At 45.3% G+C, this 19,874-nt stretch overlaps 1 protein-coding gene across 8 annotated transcripts in view; it reads right to left on the bottom strand.

Annotated features, from left to right (window-relative positions):
• LOC147313294 (tumor necrosis factor alpha-induced protein 2-like) overlaps positions 1-19,874 on the bottom strand; it is a 72,127-nt gene that overhangs the window by 11,943 nt on the left and 40,310 nt on the right. For 3 of the 8 annotated variants that reach the window (XM_086265330.1, XM_086265329.1, XM_086265331.1), the window contains 4 exons: positions 18,132-18,258; positions 17,762-17,890; positions 17,536-17,685; positions 12,685-12,809 (listed from right to left, as the gene is read on the bottom strand). In XM_086265330.1, coding sequence (XP_086121456.1) covers positions 12,685-12,809; positions 17,536-17,685; positions 17,762-17,890; positions 18,132-18,258 — 531 coding nt within the window. Of the gene's footprint in view, positions 1-12,684; positions 15,043-16,165; positions 16,461-17,535; positions 17,686-17,761; positions 17,891-18,131; positions 18,259-19,874 lie in introns of those variants that run through there. The other 5 variants (XR_015125184.1, XR_015125185.1, XM_086265335.1 and 2 more) reach the window with 5 other exon arrangements.

Here is a 19,874-nt window from a genome sequence, read left to right as displayed (position 1 = left end):
TTTTCTTGCCGTCTCATTATGCCAGCAGGTGGCAAGTACGTTAGTCGAGTCGTCTGTGTTGCTGCTCCGTCCACGCAAAGACTCATGTCAGGAAAAGTCGGGAGAAAGCGCCAGAGTCCAATTTGGGATTACTTTGAATATGACTGTGTTTGATGGGTGTAGTGGAAAGAGACAAATTATGAGGGACATTTCTAAAGGGAAAAAAATCCCTTTAGAAGGGAAAAAAATCCCACAAACCTTAAAGTGCACTTGAAAAGCTCACACAAGAAGGCTAACCTAGCTTACCTTGAGAAGGTAAGGGAGCACACTCAACCCTCATCCCCAGAAAACAGAAGCTAACCCCAGGCAAGGCAGCGTGATGCATCCCGAGACAACAGGACTGGGATATCTACGTAACTGTGCGAGTCAATTGTCTTCAAAAAGTTTATCAATTCACTTGAACCAAAATTACGAACACCCAGTGCAGCAAGAGTTAGTAGTCTCATTGGGGCCAATATATAAAATTTAAAGTTGTCTGGTATCAATGGTTGTTCATCTGCCTTTATTTATTTATGTATTTATTTATTTATTTAAAGAACCCATAGGTGGAAATGTGAGTTGTCTGTCTCTGCGTGTTAGCCCTGCGACAGACAGGCGACCTGTCAAGGGTGCAGGGTATGGTAGCTGGAATAGCAACATACCCAAGGATAAGCAGAAGAGAATGACTGATATGATGAAACTGGGATTTTGTTACACTTAATTATTGCAAACACAACTAAAACTATAACTGAAACTAATCAAAACTAAACTGAAACTAAGGATTTTCAAAAAAATAAAAACTAAACTAGCAAACAATTGGTAAAAACTAATAAAACTGATATAAAATTGAAAATCTGAAGTCAAAACTAAATAAAAATAAAAACTAATGAAAATTGCAAAACTATTAAAACCCTGCAACCAATGAAGAGAATCCAAAACTGGAATATGTGACCTCTTGTTAGTGCCAGTTAAAAGTCTTGCCGCAGCACTCTGTACAGTCTGAAGTCAAGCAAAAGCTGATTTGTTGATACAAGTAAAAAGACCATTACAATAATCCAAATGAGAAAAAATAAACGCTTGAATAATCATCTCAAGTTCTGCCTTTGACACCAGTAGTCTGAGTTTAGAAATGTTTCTGCCATATTTGACCCATGCCAGGGTCAAACATAGCAGAGAACCTTCCAGCAGCATCTTGGTTTATAATCCATCTTCGGATCATTAGTTGAGGAGGTGAAGGATCCAAGTAAAATGGCAAATTAAAAAATATGTAGCTATGGTCACTCACATGCACATCCTCCACACATACATCATGTATATTTAAACCCAGAGAGAAAACAAGATCCAGTATGTGGCCCTTTCTATGTGTGGGACCAGAAACATGCTGCCTAAAGTTAAAAGACACTGTGACAGCAATGAGCTCAGCAGCAGCGTTACAGAATGCTTCATCAATATGAAGGTTTTAATCTCCTGCTATTACAACCTTCTCCAATTTAATGATGGATGTCAGAAGGTCGTTAAATTCAGTTAGAAAGACCCCAGCAGGTCCAGAAGGTCGATAGATTAAAATAAAATAAAAGTTTTTCAGAGAACAAACCTTCATCATCTGTGACTCAAATGAAGAAAAGGAGTCCAAGGTCATCAGCCTGCACATGAATCTGTCCTGGTAAACAGCAGCAAGGCCTCCACCACATCCCAAAAGACGCGGAGTTCCGATGACGGAGCAGCCAGCCGGGCAGATTTTATTCAAGTGGACGTAAACCTTATTTTGCTGCCATGTCTCAGTCAGATACATAAAATCTAGAGACTCTAAAAAAAGAGACTGTTTAGAATAAATTATTTGTTAGTTATGGAACAAACGTTAAGCAGGGCGAACTGAGTTGATGACTGTTGATCTGCGAAATCAACAGCTGACTGCAGCGGCACTTGAATTAAAAACCTATGCACACCTGTGTGCCTGCCGGGCGGTACTGCGACTCCAGAGCTGGGGGAAACAGTGATCGATGAACGGACATAGCTGTCACCAGCAAAAAGGAAAACGGATGACAGACACAGGGTGAGCATACTGCTTTTGAGCCATGGGGCCCAGGTCCCAGGCAGCAGGGTAACATCCCAACCAAATGTCAGGAGAGGAACTGGTTTCAGGCACCCTGGAGTCTCCCCACAGACAAGAAGCTAGCCTCCGGCTTCACCTGGATGCTGGGCCTCATTCCCCCTTTCTGTCTCTTAGGGGTGGGAGTCCTGTGGGTTGTGCACAGTAGCGCGCACTCAGGTAAGGAACACTCCAGAGGATGAGGAAAAGTTTTTGCTGTAGCTGTCACAGTAGCGCTCCATTTAATTTTTAATGTTTAACAGTGTATCCCGATCACAAATTAAAGCAGCAGAAGCAAAGTCAGAACACAAAAGAGCAAAAATAACATTACAAATGACGATTGACGACAATGAAAAACTACATCGTTGCATCCAGCAAACTGCAGCAGTGGCAAAGCCAAACACAGGCGCCATCTTGCCACTCAATGACACATTAAGAACACTTCAGCAGACACCTTATAATTGTTAATGTGTTGAAGGTTCAGCACATTAATAATGAATTAGAACCGCCATGTTGGTTTGTGTTACAGGAAGTCATCGTATTTGGACAAGAGGGTGGAGGGTTAACCTGGTGGAGCATTAGCTAATGCTAGGTAGCTTGTTTACATCACAGACACAAATACCTACTAATCAGTAGCATCCAAATAAAACGCAAAATCTGGACCTCAGCCTTCCTGGACAGTCTGTTAGCACAATAACCTCACAGCAGCCGTATATTGGTCACATGATGTTATTAAAAATGACAAAAAGTCATGGTCCTGGGTCGGTGACCCAGCGCTTTTAGTTTATTATTATTTTCCAGTTTATTATGATGATGATTATTATTGTTTGAGTTCTATGTGTTATATTCGGTTTGCCTCTGAGTCTGCGTCTGTGTCTCTGTCTGTCTATGGTGTCACCCCGTCTGTTTGTGAATCTGTGTGTTTAGTTCTGTGTCTTGTTTGGTTCCCCGTGTCTGAGTTTCCTGTTTTATTGTGAAGGTCTCTGTCTGATGTGAGTGTGTTCAGTTTACGTTTCCCCTGTCCCGTCAGCTCTGATTTCTCCCAGCTGTGTTGCCCTCCTGTCTCTCATCCCCTGATTACCGGTGTGTGTATTTAAGCCCTGTGTGTTCTCCTGCCTGTTGCTGGTTCCTCGGTGTCCCGCTCTTTGTCTGCCTCTCATCCCTTTGTCGTATGCTCCCAGGTCTGTTATTTTAGTTCTCCCAGTTTAGGTGTCTTCAGTTATTTTGTCATGCCCCACTGCTCGTTTGTACGGTAGCTGGGAAGTGCAAAGCGCAACAAATTAAAAAAACGGCAACAAATTAAAAATCCACAACAAATTAAAAAAACGGCAACAAATTAAAAAACGGTAACAAATTAAAAATCGGCAACAAATGAAAAAACCACAACAAATTAAAAATCCACAACAAATTAAAAAAATGGCAACAAATTAAAAAGCCACAACAAATTAAAAATCCACAACAAATTAAAAAACCGCAACAAATTAAAAATCCGTAACAAATTAAAAAACCGCAACATATTAAAAAAAACACATCAAATTAAAAATCCAAAACAAATTAAAAAACCGCAACAAATTAAAAAAACACAACAAATTAAAAATCCACAACAAATTAAAAATCCACAACAAATTAAAAAACCGCAACAAATTAAAAAGCCACAACAAATTAAAAAACCGCAACAAATTAAAAATCCGTAACAAATTAAAAAACCGCAACATATTAAAAAAAACACAACAAATTAAAAATTCACAACAAATTAAAAAACCGCAACAAATTAAAAAACCGCAACAAATTAAAAATCCGCAACAAATTAAAAAAACACAACAAATTAAAAAGCCACAACAAATTAAAAATCCACAACAAATTAAAAAACCGCAACAAATTAAAAATCCGTAACAAATTAAAAAACCGCAACATATTAAAAAAACACAACAAATTAAAAATCCACAACAAATTAAAAAACCGCAACAAATTAAAAATCCGCAACAAATTAAAAAACACAACAAATTAAAAATCCACAACAAATTAAAAAACCGCAACAAATTAAAAAACGGCAACAAATTAAAAATCCTTGACGGAAAGGGATTGTCTGAAATACCGGAAGTGACACAACGATTAGCCTAATAGGGCTTTTGGAGAGTGATGTCACGAGAGGGGGCGTGGCCAGGATTTTTGGTTGAGGCGCCATGTTTCTGGGCCGAACAAAGCGCCAGCGAAAGAGGAGCGAAAGTACACGGATAACACCAGCTATGGTTCGTACTTGCTGTGCGGTCGGTTGTAAAGTTAGATCACACGACCGGCAAGGGAATAAGGTTGAAAATGGTTTATATTTTCATTCTTTCCCCACCTGGAAGCATAGCTGGACTGGCCATTGGGCATACCGGGCATTTGCCTGGCAGACGCTGCCAAATGTGTAAAAATAACTGAATTGTTTGGCGGTAGCTATGGCATAGCTTCCACAGATTTAGCAACATCAGCAAGTGGTGCAGGCCAGCAGGTGGATAGGTACAGGGGCAAGGGTACCTAGACCCGGTTCGTAGAGTACGCTTGGGGAGTGTGATTGTGTGTACAGCGTCTCTTTATGTCTGTCTCCACGTTGGTTGAGTGTGGAGTAAGTGCATATGAGAGCATGAGGGTGGGAATGGATGTTTGTGTCTGTGTGTGCCTGTATGTCTGTGTCTATATGTCAGGTTGGGTATCAGACGCCACCTCTCTGGGGACATCTCAGGCCCTCCAAGGTTTAGAGGCCTATCTCCACCCACCACCACTTCCCCTGCCAGTGGCGGACTCCCTCAGGTGTCGGTGCGTTGGTGGTTCTTTGTGTCTGGGGGTGGGCGTCCGGGTACACACCGGCTCACTCCTTGGCGGCCGCTTATCGGGGCCTGGAGCCTGGGGCTCGCTTGGGCCACTTCGGAGGTGGGGTGCCCCCGGCCTCTCGGCCTGGGGCTCGGTCACTCAGGCACAGCTGGCTGCCGGCGGAGCTCACGGGCGCGTCACTGCAACTCCCCCTGGCTTCTGCTCCGCGGCTGCTGAGTGAGCCCTCATCTGGGACTCTCCTCAGCTCTTACTGGGACAGTGGCGCGGCTGCCCCTCTGTTGGTCTTCCTTGGTCTCTTGTGTTCTGGGGGCCTCTGGATGTCTGGAGTTTTGATCTCCTCCATACCTGCTTCATACCCTGGAGGACGCGGCTGTGGCTCCCCACACTCCCTAGCAGATCGTTACATGGAGAAACCTTTGTAATGCAAGCACGCTGATCCACACAGGTATGCACACAGGTGTACACACGGGTATTCACAGACGCGGACTACAGCTTTCTTGGCTGCTGCCTCAAAGCACATTGTACGCTGTCTATCTTGCGTGCTGCACAATATCGTTTATTATTTAGTATCTACTGATATCTACTGCTTGCTAGTTTATTGTGATGGTGCTGTTTTTTTTTATTATGTTGCTCTTTGTTGTTTGCTTTCTCTTCTGTTTTTTTTCTCCATACAGGTGACCCAGGTGTTTTTTTTTTCTTTCTTCCCCCCCTTCTCACCGTCTCTTCTCCCCTTTGGTTTTCTTTCTCTCCCTCTCTTTCTTTCATTCTTTCTCCCTGTCCTATCCCCCAGTCATGTCTGTCCCGTTTGTAGCAACTGAAAATAAAATAAATTCATAATTATAATAAAGGTCAATCAAATGGACCAATATGGCAAAGCCATGATGATCCACTTGGTAAAATAAATCCGCTTGGCATCTTTCTTGGCCTTAAGACAACAATTCTGATGGCTATAGATCCAAACGGGACACAAAAAAAAAAAAAAAAAAAGGGAAAGGGGAGGCAAGAGGAGGAGAGACCCGAGGCGGCCGCCGGTCACAGTGGCAGAGGAACTGAACTTCAGGTAAGAAGTTATGACCTGCTGTCTATCTGTGTCAGATATAAACCAAGTTTAGTTGTAGTTTGTTTTCGTTGTGCTGACTTTTTACAGTCGCTTAGAATAACTGGTACTGCGTACTAGCTAGCATGACGGAGTTTGTATACTGCTGGGCGGGTGCTATGAAGTTACTGATTATAAATTTTATTTTATGCTTAAGGTTAGTTTCTCAAACTCCTCAAAATCTTAACCAATTGTGCCAATCCTTACATGTTGCACCAGGCTGATTTATCATCAAAAGTGGAGAAGTCTGTGACAGAGGAGACAGAAGAGCTACAGAGAGAGATGGAGCAAGAGAGAGAAAGAAAAGAGCAGGAGAGAGAGATGGAGATGGAGAGATGACTTTATGTCATCCATGAGGGATGCATTTGACATATGTTTCACATATTATAGCCCAACAAGTTACTTATAGCAATTTAAATATGAGCAATCAGGTTTTGGCAAATACCGGAAATCACTTTTTGGCACAACACCAGCTATTGCAGTTAATAATACAACAGCTTCTTGCCATTTTTTGTGTTTCTTTTTATCGCTGTGTAACTGAGTTCAATTGAAAGCCTGCATGCGCTAGTACCTCTTGCCACAAGTTCCCAGAATCCTTTGCGGTTTTACCCCTGAATGACGTCACATCTTTGGAGTAGCTCTAGTCAAAATGCCCAGGCCGATTTTTTGTCCCAGTCCAGCCCTGCCTGGACTGGGAAAGAATGAAAATATAAACCATTTTCAACCTTATTCCCTTGCCGGTCGTGTGATCTAACTTTACAACCGACCGCACAGCAAGTACGAACCATAGCTGGTGTTATCCGTGTACTTTCGCTCCTCTTTCGCTAGCGCTTTGTTCGGCCCAGAAACATGGCACCTCAACCCAAAATCCTGGCCACGCCCCCTCTCGTGACATCACTCTCCAAAAGCCCTATTAGGCTAATCGTTGTGTCACTTCCGGTATTTCAGACAATCCCTTTCCGTCAAGGATTTTTAATTTGTTGCCGTTTTTTAATTTGTTGCGGTTTTTTAATTTGTTGTGGATTTTTAATTTGTTGTGGATTTTTAATTTGTTGCGGTTTTTTAATTTGTTGTGGTTTTTTAATTTGTTGCGGTTTTTTAATTTGTCTCGCTTTGCACTTCCCAGCCACCGTACGTTTGCCACTACAACACCTTGTAATTAAACTTCACTAGCATTTTCATCCACTGCTTGCATCTTGGGTCCTCCTTCCTCCACATCACACGGCTCGCCTCCTCAGCCGTGACACAAAAGGCTCCAACAGCACAAACATGATCCAGAGGTCCAGTTCAGGTGAAGCTAGCAGAAAACTAGCAGCTACAGCCACCTCTGTCGCCATCCACCTGTTAGTCACGCGCCACGCCCCTAATAATGCAAACTTTAAGCCTAAATACAGTTCAGAGGAATAAAGCAGAGGAAGCCTAGTCAGACAGTCAGTATTTTTCCACTCATGTTACACACCTGTGATACATGAACCCCACCTAGTTGCACCCACCATCTGACATGAGAACATCTTTCCTGTCTGCTGTTTTCAGTCACTGAGGTTTTATTTTCACAGTGTTGTAGAAATGAAAGAGAACAGAAAGTGATCACAATGGTTGACTTAAGTGCGCATGCGCCAACCAGCGTGCAGCCTGTTACAGTCGCTCCTGCTTTTCTCTTAGTTTAGCTCTTTTTTCTTACGTATTCTTTTTTTTTTCTGACTTGTATTTTCCTCCGTTTTCTATCTCTTACTCAATCATGTGGATTGAGAGAGTTTTTGTTCTTCTGGTGGCCGTGGAACTGTTACTTTTATCATGGAACGGGACCGCGGCACATCTCCTACACGCACGGACTGTTTACTCCAGAGATCAGCTGATCGCCCTGATGCCGGCCGGCTCGCTGGCCAGGCCCGCAGAAGTGCCCGCAGAAGTACCAGCTGAAATTTGGAGGAAAACACATCGGGGATGCAGAGGTCAAGGACAGAAGAGAAGAAAAAAGGTGACGGTGAGACAGCGGAGGCTCGAAGCGAGGAGGAGGTTTAAACCGTGTCTGCCGTCTATCGTGATGGGAAATGTGCGATCGTTGGCAAGTAAAATCGACGAGCTCTCAGCACTGGTACGGAGTCAGAGGGAATACCGAGAGTGTAGCCTGATGTGTTTCACCGAATCATGGCTGCACCAGGTCATTCCCGATGAGAATGCTTCCGTGGAAGGCTTCCACACTGTTCGGGCGGACAGGGACAGCATCGCTAGCGGTAAGCGTAAAGGAGGTGGGCTTGCTGTTTTAGTTAACAACCGGTGGTGTAACCCTGCAAACATAACAATCAAAGAAAGGATTTGTTGCCCGGACACTGAACTGTGTGCTGTTGGACTCAGGCCGTATTATTTACCCAGGGAATTCTCTCACGTCATCTTGGTGGCTGTTTATGTTCCCCCCTCTGCTAACCCCACAGCTGTATGTGACACTATCCACTCTGCCATAGCTCGGCTACAGACTCAGCACCCGAGTGCCTTTATTGTGATCTCGGGTGACTTCAACCATGTATCACTGGACAATACACTACCAACATTCAAACAATATGTGGACTGTCCCACCAGGGGAGAGAAAACTTTAGACTTACTGTATGCTAACGTCAAGGATGCATACAGCTCCTCCTCCCTCCCCCCACTTGGTAGGTCAGATCATAACCTGATTCACCTCACCCCCCGCTATGTGCCAATTGTGAGGAGGGAACCTGTGACCACCAGGACTGTTAGGAGGTGGTCAGAGGAGGCAATAGCGGAACTACAGGGCTGTTTCGAGGTGACCGACTGGGAAACACTCTGTGAGCCTCACGCCGAGGACATCAATGGGCTTACTGAGTGTATCACAGGCTACATAACTTTCTGCACCGACTCCATTGTTCCAGCTCAGACTGTTCATTGTTACCCAAATAACAAGCCGTGGGTGACTAAGGACATCAAAGCCCTCCTCAACAACAAGAAGAGGGCTTTCAGAGGGGGCAACAAAGAGGAGGTGAGGAAGGTCCAGGTGTTACTAAAGGACAAGATCAGAGAGGCTAAGGACAATTACAGGAGGAAGCTGGAGTGGAAACTCCAGCAGAACAGCATGAGAGAGGTGTGGAGGGGCATGAAGACCATCACTGGATTCAGGCCAACCAACAGCAGGGGAGCTGAGGGAGGTGAGAATAGAGCCGACGAGTTGAATCTGTTTTTCAATAGATTCGACACCACAGTGTCTGCTCCTACCCCCACAACCTCACCTGCAGTCAGCCTGGAATCCAGAGCCACACCACTGTGCCAGCCTCTCTCTTCACATGTTGCCTCCTGTGAGATTCCTGACACCCCTCCCCCACCCATCACCTTCACTCAATACCAGGTTGAGATGCAAATGAGGAGACTTCACTCAGGCAAGTCTGCTGGACCAGACGGAGTGAGTCCCCTTGTCCTCAAGGCCTGTGCCCCCCAGCTGTGTGGAGTCTTTCATAAACTGTTTATGCTGAGTCTGAGTCTGCAGAGGGTCCCGGTGATGTGGAAGACATCATGCCTCGTCCCTGTACCAAAGACGCCTCGTCCCAGTGGCCCCCAGGATTACAGGCCCGTGGTACTGACCTCCCACATCATGAAGACCCTGGAAAGGCTCATCCTGGACCAGCTGCGACCCATAGTAAGACCACATCTGGATCCCCTTCAGTTCGCTTATCAGCCTCGTCTCGGAACAGAGGACGCCATCATCTACCTGCTCAATCGTGTCTACACCCATCTGGACCAGCCGGCGAGCACTGTGAGGGTCATGTTTTTTGACTTTTCCAGTGCTTTCAACACCATCAGGCCGACCCTCCTGGGTGATAAGTTAGCAGCGATGCAGGTGGATGCTTCTCTGGTGTCCTGGATTGTTGATTACCTGACAGGAAGACCACAATATGTACGTCTCCCACAGTGTGTGTCTGACAAGGTGATTAGCAACACAGGGGCACCACAGGGGACTGTCCTCTCCCCCTTCCTCTTCACCCTCTACACCACAGACTTCAGCCACTGCACAGAGACCTGCCATCTTCAGAAGTTTTCTGATGACTCTGCGGTGGTTGGATGCATCAGCAGGGATGATGAGACAGAGTACCGGGCTGTGGTCGACTCCTTTGTCACGTGGTGTGAGCAGAATCATCTGCAGCTCAACGTGGCAAAGACCAAGGAACTGATCGTGGACTTCAGGAAGACCAGGAAACACTCCAGGGGGTCAGTGTTGACATTGTGGAGGACTATAAATACCTTGGAGTACACATTGACAATAAACTGGACTGGGCTAAAAACACCACAGCACTTTACAGGAAGGGCCAGAGTCGTCTCTATTTTTTGAGGCGACTGAGGTCCTTCAACATCTGCCAGAAAATGCTGAGGATTTTCTATGAGTCTGTGGTGGCCAGTGCGATCCTCTATGCTGTTGCATGCTGGGGGAGCAGGCTGAGGGTCGCAGATGCCAACAGACTTAATAAACTGATCCGTAAGGCCAGCAATGTTGTGGGGATGGAGCTGGACTCCCTCAAGGTGGTGTCGGAGAGGCGGATGCTGTCCAAGATAAAGACAATGTTGGATAACACCTCCCACCCACTCCATGACATGTTGGTCAGTCACAGGAGCTCGTTCAGTGAGAGACTGAGATTACCGAAAAGCACCACTGAACGACACAGGAAATCATTCCTGCCTGTGGCCATCTCCCTGTACAACGCATCCACTTAACACACTGTTTGCTGCTACAACTACACATGTTTCTTTTCCAAATATTTATTTATAAGTGACTTATGTATGTATGTATGTATATATATGTATATATTGTACTATTCTTAGTTAGCGTATTGTCTGTCTTGTCTTAATGTTGGTTTAAAATGGAGCACTGTAACAAAAAATAATTTCCCCCAGGGATCAATAAAGTATTCTGATTCTGATTCTGATTCTGATTCTGACAGATAAAGTCCTGATACAGAGACGAATGTTTCATCTGATGTTTACTAAATAGCTCTGAAATATTCCTGATGTAAAACAGACAAAAGAGATTTCATGCACACAAATTGCTGCTGCTCTGCCCTTATGTGGGGATCACAAAGGACGGGGAGGGAGTCGGTGTGATGGATCAGGGGAAACTCGGCCAGCGTGATGTGTGCAGACTCAGAGGAAGGTCTGCAGGCTGAGGCCTTACATAAGCTGTGAGCATGAAGGGGACCCAGCAGGACCTCCCACCGGATCAAAGATTAAAGCAGGGAAACTGAACCCCGCATTGAAAGCTCTATTGATGGTTCTAATCCTCATCTCATGCTCCCTGCTCCTCGTTATTTCATTAAACGTGTCGGCGGACTTCGTTTTTATAATCTCTGTGTTTGGACAAATGAGTGAAGAAAGCTTTGGCTGCTCGCTCAGTTGTTTTCTTCCACTCAGCTTCATTCATCAGGAAAGAACATGAAACAACATGACCCGAATGTTAACCAGGTGACATCACCAGCAGCCGCCTGATTAGATGAGTGACAGTCTGAATGAGTAGGGACTCAGACACAACACAATGAACCAGTCAAACATCACGTTCAGCTCAACATCTCTGAGTACTATCATCACTAGAACAAATCAGCGTTTGTCATCATTTCACCATTTGCTAACAGGAAGAATCTGCCTGTTAACGATGTCAAAGTACTTTCAAATTACAAAGTACTTTAAAGTATTTTCTGACATAGTTTGAGATACTTTAAAGTAGTCTGAAGTAGTAACCAGACCGAAAAGCAGTGTGCATTTCGGTGCTTTTTTTTCCCTGAGATGTCATACACCTTGGATTCTAGCCAATCATTTTACCTTTGCAAGGATAGTAGGCGGGCCCAGGTACTTACATTCTTTTAGAACTACAGATTAAAAATGCCCAAGGCAAAGCGGTCAAAAGTCTGGCTGTACTTCACAGCAAAAGATGCAAACTCAGCAGCCTGCAACAAGTGCTTTAAGGTGATACTGTGCAAAGGAGGTAACACCTTGAATCTGACGACCAATCTGGTGACACATAGCGGTTTTTTTAAAAGCCGAGAAATGCACCGAGTTAGCAACATCCCCCAAGAACCCGAAGAGGAGAGTCCTGGCCCCTAGCCCTGCCAGTGTAGCAGAAATGATGACGGATGATGATGGCAGCAGCAGCCGTTCTTCTCTGCGTGAGTAGCTTAATGTTGTTTGTGTGTAATTTACGTTGAGTACGCTAACCACGTTATTAAATTAATGCATGTAAGGTGAACTAGCAAACACCGTCGTAGCTACATGCAGCCATCTTCTTGTTTGATGTCAGATGCTCCCTTCACCCTGGCCAAAAAGGCTAAAATGACCAAAGAAAGTGGGAAAACAGCTAAACATGAGAGGTTTTTGGACAGAGTTTGTGTTTTTTCCATTGTTTAAGCACTTCTTCCAGCCAAGAGTGATACCATATATGCCCTATAGCTGCAGAAAAGGCTAACATTGTTATTTCTTTACAAAAAAACAGCTAAACATGAGAGGTTTTTGGACAAAGTTTGTGTTCTCCATTCTTTAAGCACCGGTTTGAGCACCGGCATCGTTTCAGAAGTACCAGTTTGGAACCGGTATCGGATAAAACCTAAACGATACCCATCCCTAGACTGAAGTGCTTTGTGACATACTTTAATGTGTATTTTGATTAATTGTGTTGTACCTGAGGTCGGGGAAGTTCCGGGCCAGAGTGACGAGTTCCAGCTGAATGCTGGCAGGATCCTGCAGACGGAGGATCTCTGCAAGTTTGCATACTATCTCGCAGAGCCACGAGGCCTTGCTGCAGCCCTGAGGTAAAACAATGCACTGTCAGTTCTCTCAGTACTGCAAGAAAAAACTGCCTTGACTCTAAATGTCACAGTATGCACGTCATCTCTCATTGTCCTTACTCAACAATCCAGTGGCTTCTTTTTTGTTTGTCCTTGTTACACCAATGTATCCTCCTACTTTATCTGTTTTGCACATAAATGAATTATTCTGATCCAGTGATGTTCACAGTAGACCTGTCCAACAAACGATGTGGCCTATATAGATAATTGGGAAACGTTTTGGGGACAGCATGTCACGGAAAAGAGGATCCAGGCGCGGTTCTATTCAACAGCAAAACAGTGCATTTATTTACAGTGAGAAAAACAGGTAAGTCCAGCAATACAATACAAAAGTGCAATCTCCAAACAGGGCTCGTCCTTTGCTCCCCATGTGCTCCGTGCAGAGGCTCCGTGAGTGTGTGTGCTCCCCAACTCGATTCTCCACCCAACTCTCCTGGAGGAAGAAGGAAATCCACAAAATCCACAATTAGCAAACTCGCTAGCCGAATAACAAAAGCACACTTCTCGCAAATACTCTACTAGTTTGGAGTAATAATCCCACATCGACTGTTGCCACTAGCCCAGGTTAAATACCTCCGACTGGCAAAGAAGGATGATTGCCAACAGCTGGCCAGGTAATCAGATGCAGGTGGGCCTGTGACAGCGAGAAGGGACTTTCAATGATGAAAGTCACCAGGTCACGCCTTCCCTACAGCGCGCACTTCCGTAAACACAGCTTCGAGGACAGGGGAGAGAGAGGGAGAAGTGAACACACACACACATACATAGACAAGCAGGGTCATCCGGGGAGGACTGTCTGACCGTGACAGTTCCCCCCCTCTAACGGGAGCCTCCGGGAGACCTGCTGTACTTGTCTGGATGCCTGCAGCTGAATTCTTTCATCATGCGATTATCGAGAATTGCGGACCGCGGCACCCAAGAACGTTCTTCCGGACCATACCCTTCCCAATCCACCAAAAACTGAAAGCCCCTACTGCGACGCCTGGCATCCATTATGCGAGTAATGGAGCATGGCGGGGTGCTGTCGATAACCCGGAGGGCAGGCACAAACGGCTGGTCCGTACGGGCCTAATCTGAGAAACATGGAAGACGTTATGTACTTTCATAGCGGGCGGCAGGGCCAGCTGGACCGTCACCTGGTTCAGGAACTCCTGGATAGAGAAGGGGCCCAGAGACCGAGGGGCCAGTTTCTTGGACCCAGTCCAAAGGGGAATGTGTCTGCTGGAGAGCCACACTTGCTGGCCGACCTGGTAGTCTGGGGCAGGGTTGCGACGGCGATCCGCCAGTGCCTTGTTACGCTCGGCCGTTCTCAGGAGCGCTGCTCGGGTGGCCCGCCAGACCCGACGACAGCATCTCAGGTGGTGCTTTACAGAGGGAACTGCCAACTCTCCCTCAGAGCTAGAGAGGAGGGGAGGTTGGTACCCCAGCGATGCCTCGAAGGGCAAGAGTCCGGTTGCCGATGAGGTGCTTGCGTTGTGGGCGTACTCCACCCAGGCCAATTGGTTGCTCCAGGTCGACTGGTTAGATGAAGCAACGCAGCGCAGCGTGGTCTCCATTTCTTGGTTTGCCCTTTCAGTGTGACCATTAGTTTGGGGATGGAACCCGGAGGACAAGCTGACCTGAGCTCCCAACTCCAAACAGAACTCTTTTCAGACCTGCAAGGTAAAATGAGGGCCTTGGTCAGAAACTATGTCCTGGGGTATGCCGTGGAACCGGAACACGTATTGCATTAGTAACTGGGCCATCTCCAGGGCAGAAGGGAGCTTGGGCAGAGCAATGAAGTGGGCGGCCTTGGAAAAACGGTCAATAATGGACCAAGTGCGTTTAGGAGTGGGCAACAGTCGCAGGAGGCCAGAGGCAGGTGAGTTGGAGGTCGCACACTGGGCAAACCGAAACATAGTTCTGGACATCAAGAATGAGAGAGGGCCACCAACAACGCATCAGGCTTAGTGTTCCTTGAGCCGGGCCTGTAGGTAATGGAGAAGTGAAAATGTGTGAAAAACAAGACCCACCTGGCTTGTTGGGCATTGAGGCGCTTGGCTGCCTGGAGGTATGCCAGATTTTTATGGTTTGTCCACACCACGAAAGGCTGCTCACTGCCCTCCAACCAATGCTGCCATTCCTTGAGAGCCAACTTGATGGCGAGCTACTCCTGATCACCCACATCATAATTCCTCTCAACCTGAGACAGCCTACGGGAGAAAAAAAGCACAGAAATGTAGCTTGCCTTCAATCAGTTGGGAGAGAACCGCCCCCACGCCCGAGTCGGACGTGTCCACCTCCATGATAAAGGGGCCAGCTGAGGTACACCTGGACAAGGACCAGAGCTGAAGAGAACAGGTGCTTGAGCCGATTGAACGCTTGCTGGGCTGTGGGAGACCACTGGAAAGACAACTTAGGAGAAGTGAGGTTGGTTAGAGGAAGGGCTACCTTGCTGAAATCCCAGATGAAGCGGGGGTAGAAATTGGCGAAGCCTAAGAATCTCTGCAGCTCCCTGCAGGTTTTGGGAATTGGCCATTCCACTACGGCTTTGACCTTGACCGCATCTGCTCGCAAACGCCCCTGTTTGCGAGCAGACAATGAATACCAGAAAAAAAAACGTTTGAACATGGAACTCAGACTTTTCTGCCTTAACAAAGAGGCGATTCTCCAACAGGCAACGTAGGACCAGATGTACATGGTTGATGTGCACTCTCCGGGTCCTGAAAAAGATCAGAAAGTCATCCAGATACATGAAAACAAAATGGTTAATAAAGTCTCTGAGCACATCATTGATCAAGGCCTGGAAGACAACAGGGGCATTAGTAAGACCGAAAGCAAAATTGAATTGAATCAGGACTTTGAGAACTGTAATCGAATGGATTATAGAAATCAGTGATGATACCCAGCCCTAGTGAGTAGGCCCAACAGAAGTGGATGTAGCTGTGGGTAATGAGAAAAGATGAAAAGAACTATTGATAACTTTTTTGTTAAGTTAAGGCCTGATCCATCTGAAATTCATAGGCAGTGCTCTGACACGGAGCCATTAATCTTTGAACACTGAAAAAGCACGGTGTATCCAGAAAACACATTATATGCTGCAATAAATGCACTGCCCAAGTGTTCCCTCTCCCCACTGCCTTTCAGCAGCAGGCAGCAGCAAACAGGTCATCAGAGGAGGCCGAGATGATGATTAAGTTTAACATTTTCTATAATATTGCCAAAGAGTGCCAAACCACTTTAAGCACAAGATTGTTAGTTAATCATTTACAAATGAATATTGTCTGTATGGACAGCAATTTCCCCCCCCCCCCCCCCCCCAAAAAAAGTGCACATGTAAAACTGCGGTGTTAAGCGATGTGGTGCAACCATGGCAAATAGTTAGTCTAGAGCCCTGTGAACATGACTGGCCCCTGTAACAGTTCGAATGCTGAGGCAAGCAGAAGGAGAGGATATTTATTTTTAACTGTAATCTTGTTCAACCCTCGAGAGTGAGAAAAACAGGTAAGTCCAACAATACAATAAAAAAAGTGCAATCTCCAAACAGGGCTCGTCCTTTGCTCCCCGTGTGCTCCATGCAGAGGCTCCGTGAGTGCGTGTGCTCCCCAACTTGCTTCTCCACCCAACTCTCCTGGAGGAAGAAGGAAATCCACAAAATCCACAATTAGCAAACTCGCTAGCCGAATAACAAAAGCACACTTCTCGCAAAGATTCTACCAGTTTGGAGTAATAATCCCACGTGACTGTCGCCGCAAGCCCAGGTTAAATACCTCCGAATGGCAAAGAAGGATGATTGCCAACAGCTGGCCAGGTAATCAGACGCTGGTGGGCCTGCGACAGCGAGAAGGGACCTTTGATGACGAAAGTCGCCAGGTCACGCCTTCCCTACAGCGCGCACATCCGTAAACACGGCTTTGAGGACCGGGGAGAGAGAGGGAGAAGCGAACACACACACTCACACACACATACATAGACAAGCAGGGTCGTCCGGGGAGGACCGTCCGACCGTGACACAGCATGCATCACACTTTTGGTGGAGCAGATTTCATTTCTAGAAATCTGGCCAAATTTATTAACCCCACTGTTATCATCTTCTGTACCAGCACAGAATACCTACCTGAACGCTACTCCAACAGAGGTTGATTATCTTGTTAATAATTTTACTTCTTGGCCTAAAAAGCATCTGGACTTTAAGTTTCTTAAAGACATTTCATCCAAGAAGCTTCTTCAGTTCTAAGAGCAAACGGTGGAGTCCCAGATTTTTAAGCCCCATCGAGTGTCCCAAAAAGGGTCATGGACCCCCTATTGATCCTCTGCCTAATCACACGAGCCAAGGCGTGAAAACAGGTTTGGGTGACAATCAGCCAAGGTTTCAGGTGAACCCTTTATGAGACCTTGCCCCACCCTATCATGTGACTTACTGAGGTCAAATGGCCCAGGATGTGAGTGGGCGTGGTCTCAAGAAGAAAGATGGTTTGACAGAGGAGTGAAAGAAGCCATCTATGTCCAGAGTGAATGACCATCTTTGAATAGAGGCCGGGGCTTATGACACCAACTGTATGGCATCTATAATCCAGTTTTGAGATCCTTCCCAGATGCCTTAACGCATTAACAGTATTGCAGTACTAGCACAGTATTACTGAAGAGTGAACTAACTGAGACAGCCTGGTGGTGAGCACACCTATGTGAGGGTGCACCTGTCTCACCTCCTCAGAGAAGAAGCTGTTGATCTTTTTGGCGTCTTCAATCATCCGCTGAGCTCCGGCAGTCTGCTGCTCCTTGCTCTTCATCTTGGTCTTCATCATCCTCTTCACATACTTAAGGACCACATCCTGATGCAGGTCACAAAGGAGCAACTGCAGACACACAGTGGGGTCAAACAGACAGACAGACAGGTGTGCAGACAGATACAGAGGTATGAAGGCATTTCACCTCTCTGCAGACTGGTTTCAGGTCAGTCAGGTCAACCAGTTGTTGGCTCAGAGAGTCCAGGAGCAAGTCGACGAGAGGAAGTGAGCCATTCAGCCATCGCGGCATCCACAGCTGACTCCAACACACCTTCTGTCATTTCCAGAAATAAATGCCCTAAACATGAAACTGTCAGATCTTCAAACCATGAGATGTGAGCAGTGCTCTTAGCGACATAAAGACGTTTATCAGAACAAGCTTCAGGTGAATAATGCAACGTTTCACGATAACACTTTGAAAACCTCTGTGACAGGATTTCCAGGAGGATTTGATTTAAGGACTTCTGTTAATGTGCAGGTTTCTGAATATTACTACTGCAGTACAGTATTCATACCTTCAGTCTAATGTGAAGAGAACAGGTGAGATATCTGTACCCACAATCCCTCAGGGCAGACAGCGCATTCAGACAGCCATGCTTCTGCTCCTGAGACAGATTTCCTGTTTCAGCTGTGATGTAATCCCTAAAGACGAGCAGAGAGAACCAGTCAGCAGCAGAGCTCATGATCACACAGCTCGCCAAAACAGCAACAATAAAATGATTCACTGTTAAAAATAGACCAACAAAGATAAACAGTAGGAAGAAGTCAGGCTGTAACATCATGATAAAATTTTTATTTTTGTTTCCTCTGCGAGTCCTCTACCATTTAAATGTGAGGCAAACTCCTGTGGACAGATATGAAATATAATTCTTTATTTTCTGTATCTGAAATAAAAGCAATGGATGACTAAATATAAGCAAGTCTCTGCTGTAAGAAGACAAAATGGTTAACTCTCTCTATCAGTGCTATCAGTCAGATCTGCAGGTCATGTGATCCAGGTCATGTCATTTTTTTTTGCCGCCTGTCCTGTATGTCCCTCATGCACACATATGCAAATACTCAGCACTCACCCAATGTGGAGACCAGAGGCGGAGCCAGACATTTGAAACACCCGGGGCTTAGCCCTAAAGGGTAGTATGCATGTGGGATTTTTTTTTTTTTTTGGGGGGGGGGGGGGGGGGGGGGGTGTAGAAATGACTGAAAGATTAATAGGCTTTGTTTTGAGTTTTGTTCAAAAAAGAAGGACTTCATATAGGGAAAAATATATATCACATGTGCAGGACACCTTAAACTAGTTTTTTAATTAAGCAGCGAGGCAGAACAAAGTCGGGGCTGCATCAAGACACGAGGACTAAACCCCAATTCAACCAGACCCAGAACTGATCCAGAATTAAAACAGGACTGCAACAGTTCAAAATCAGGACTACTGAGGACTTAACCAAGACAGAACCAGAATCAGAACTAGATGATAGTGGCACTAAAAATCATCATAGACCTGCACTACACTTATTTTTTAATTCTACCAAAGTACAATATTTAGATTGAGAAAAGTTTATATAATTATTTAGCCTTGTTGTGCAAACAAGCCTGCAAAACTTAATTAATGTAGAATTTGAAAAATAGCAAACCTAAAAAGAAACACTAGGTACGAGATACATGAGGACCTATGATACGGTGATACTTCTGGTAAACAACCATTTGACTAACATGTGTGTCTCACCTGCTCTTGTTCATCTCTGTTCTGTCCTCATTCTCCATCTCCCTCTCTCTCTCTCCCTCTTTGTGCTGACAATCATCAAATATACAGTTGAAACCACATATTAATGTACTCTTCAGATCAAAACACAAACACTTTTTTAATTGTAACATCAAATCAGACTAAATGTTTATTTTTTAGATAAATATAAAAACATATTTGTTAACTTTAAGAGTAAAGAGAGAAACTGTCTGTATTTCTTAATTGCAAATGGCACCAAATTGTATTCAAACTTGAGCCACACTTATGGAGCTCCACAGTTCTGTTCCTGGTGTTTTGGTTGACATCTCTTGATGTTCCCATGTCACATAAACAGGCTCTGTGTTTTGCCTTATATGCATCCACAGCTGTGCCACCAGTTTACTCACATGGACTCTACAAACCAATCAGAAGCTTCTTCAGCTCAGAATGGAATCGTCTGGAGTTTTCTTACTAATTAACAATAAACTTAGTGTACATGTACTCCTAAATTTAATGAAAGTGATAAAAAACAGAAAGCTCT

Source organism: Aulonocara sp. 'chitande type north' Nkhata Bay, linkage group LG15 (genome assembly GCF_057382095.1).
Source record: "Aulonocara sp. 'chitande type north' Nkhata Bay isolate Kocher_YH1m ecotype deep benthic linkage group LG15, A_spYH_male_GT1.1, whole genome shotgun sequence".
Lineage (NCBI taxonomy): Eukaryota > Metazoa > Chordata > Actinopteri > Cichliformes > Cichlidae > Aulonocara > Aulonocara sp. 'chitande type north' Nkhata Bay.
Note: the sequence above shows the minus strand (reverse complement) of the source record. Positions and strands in the feature narration are given on the sequence as shown.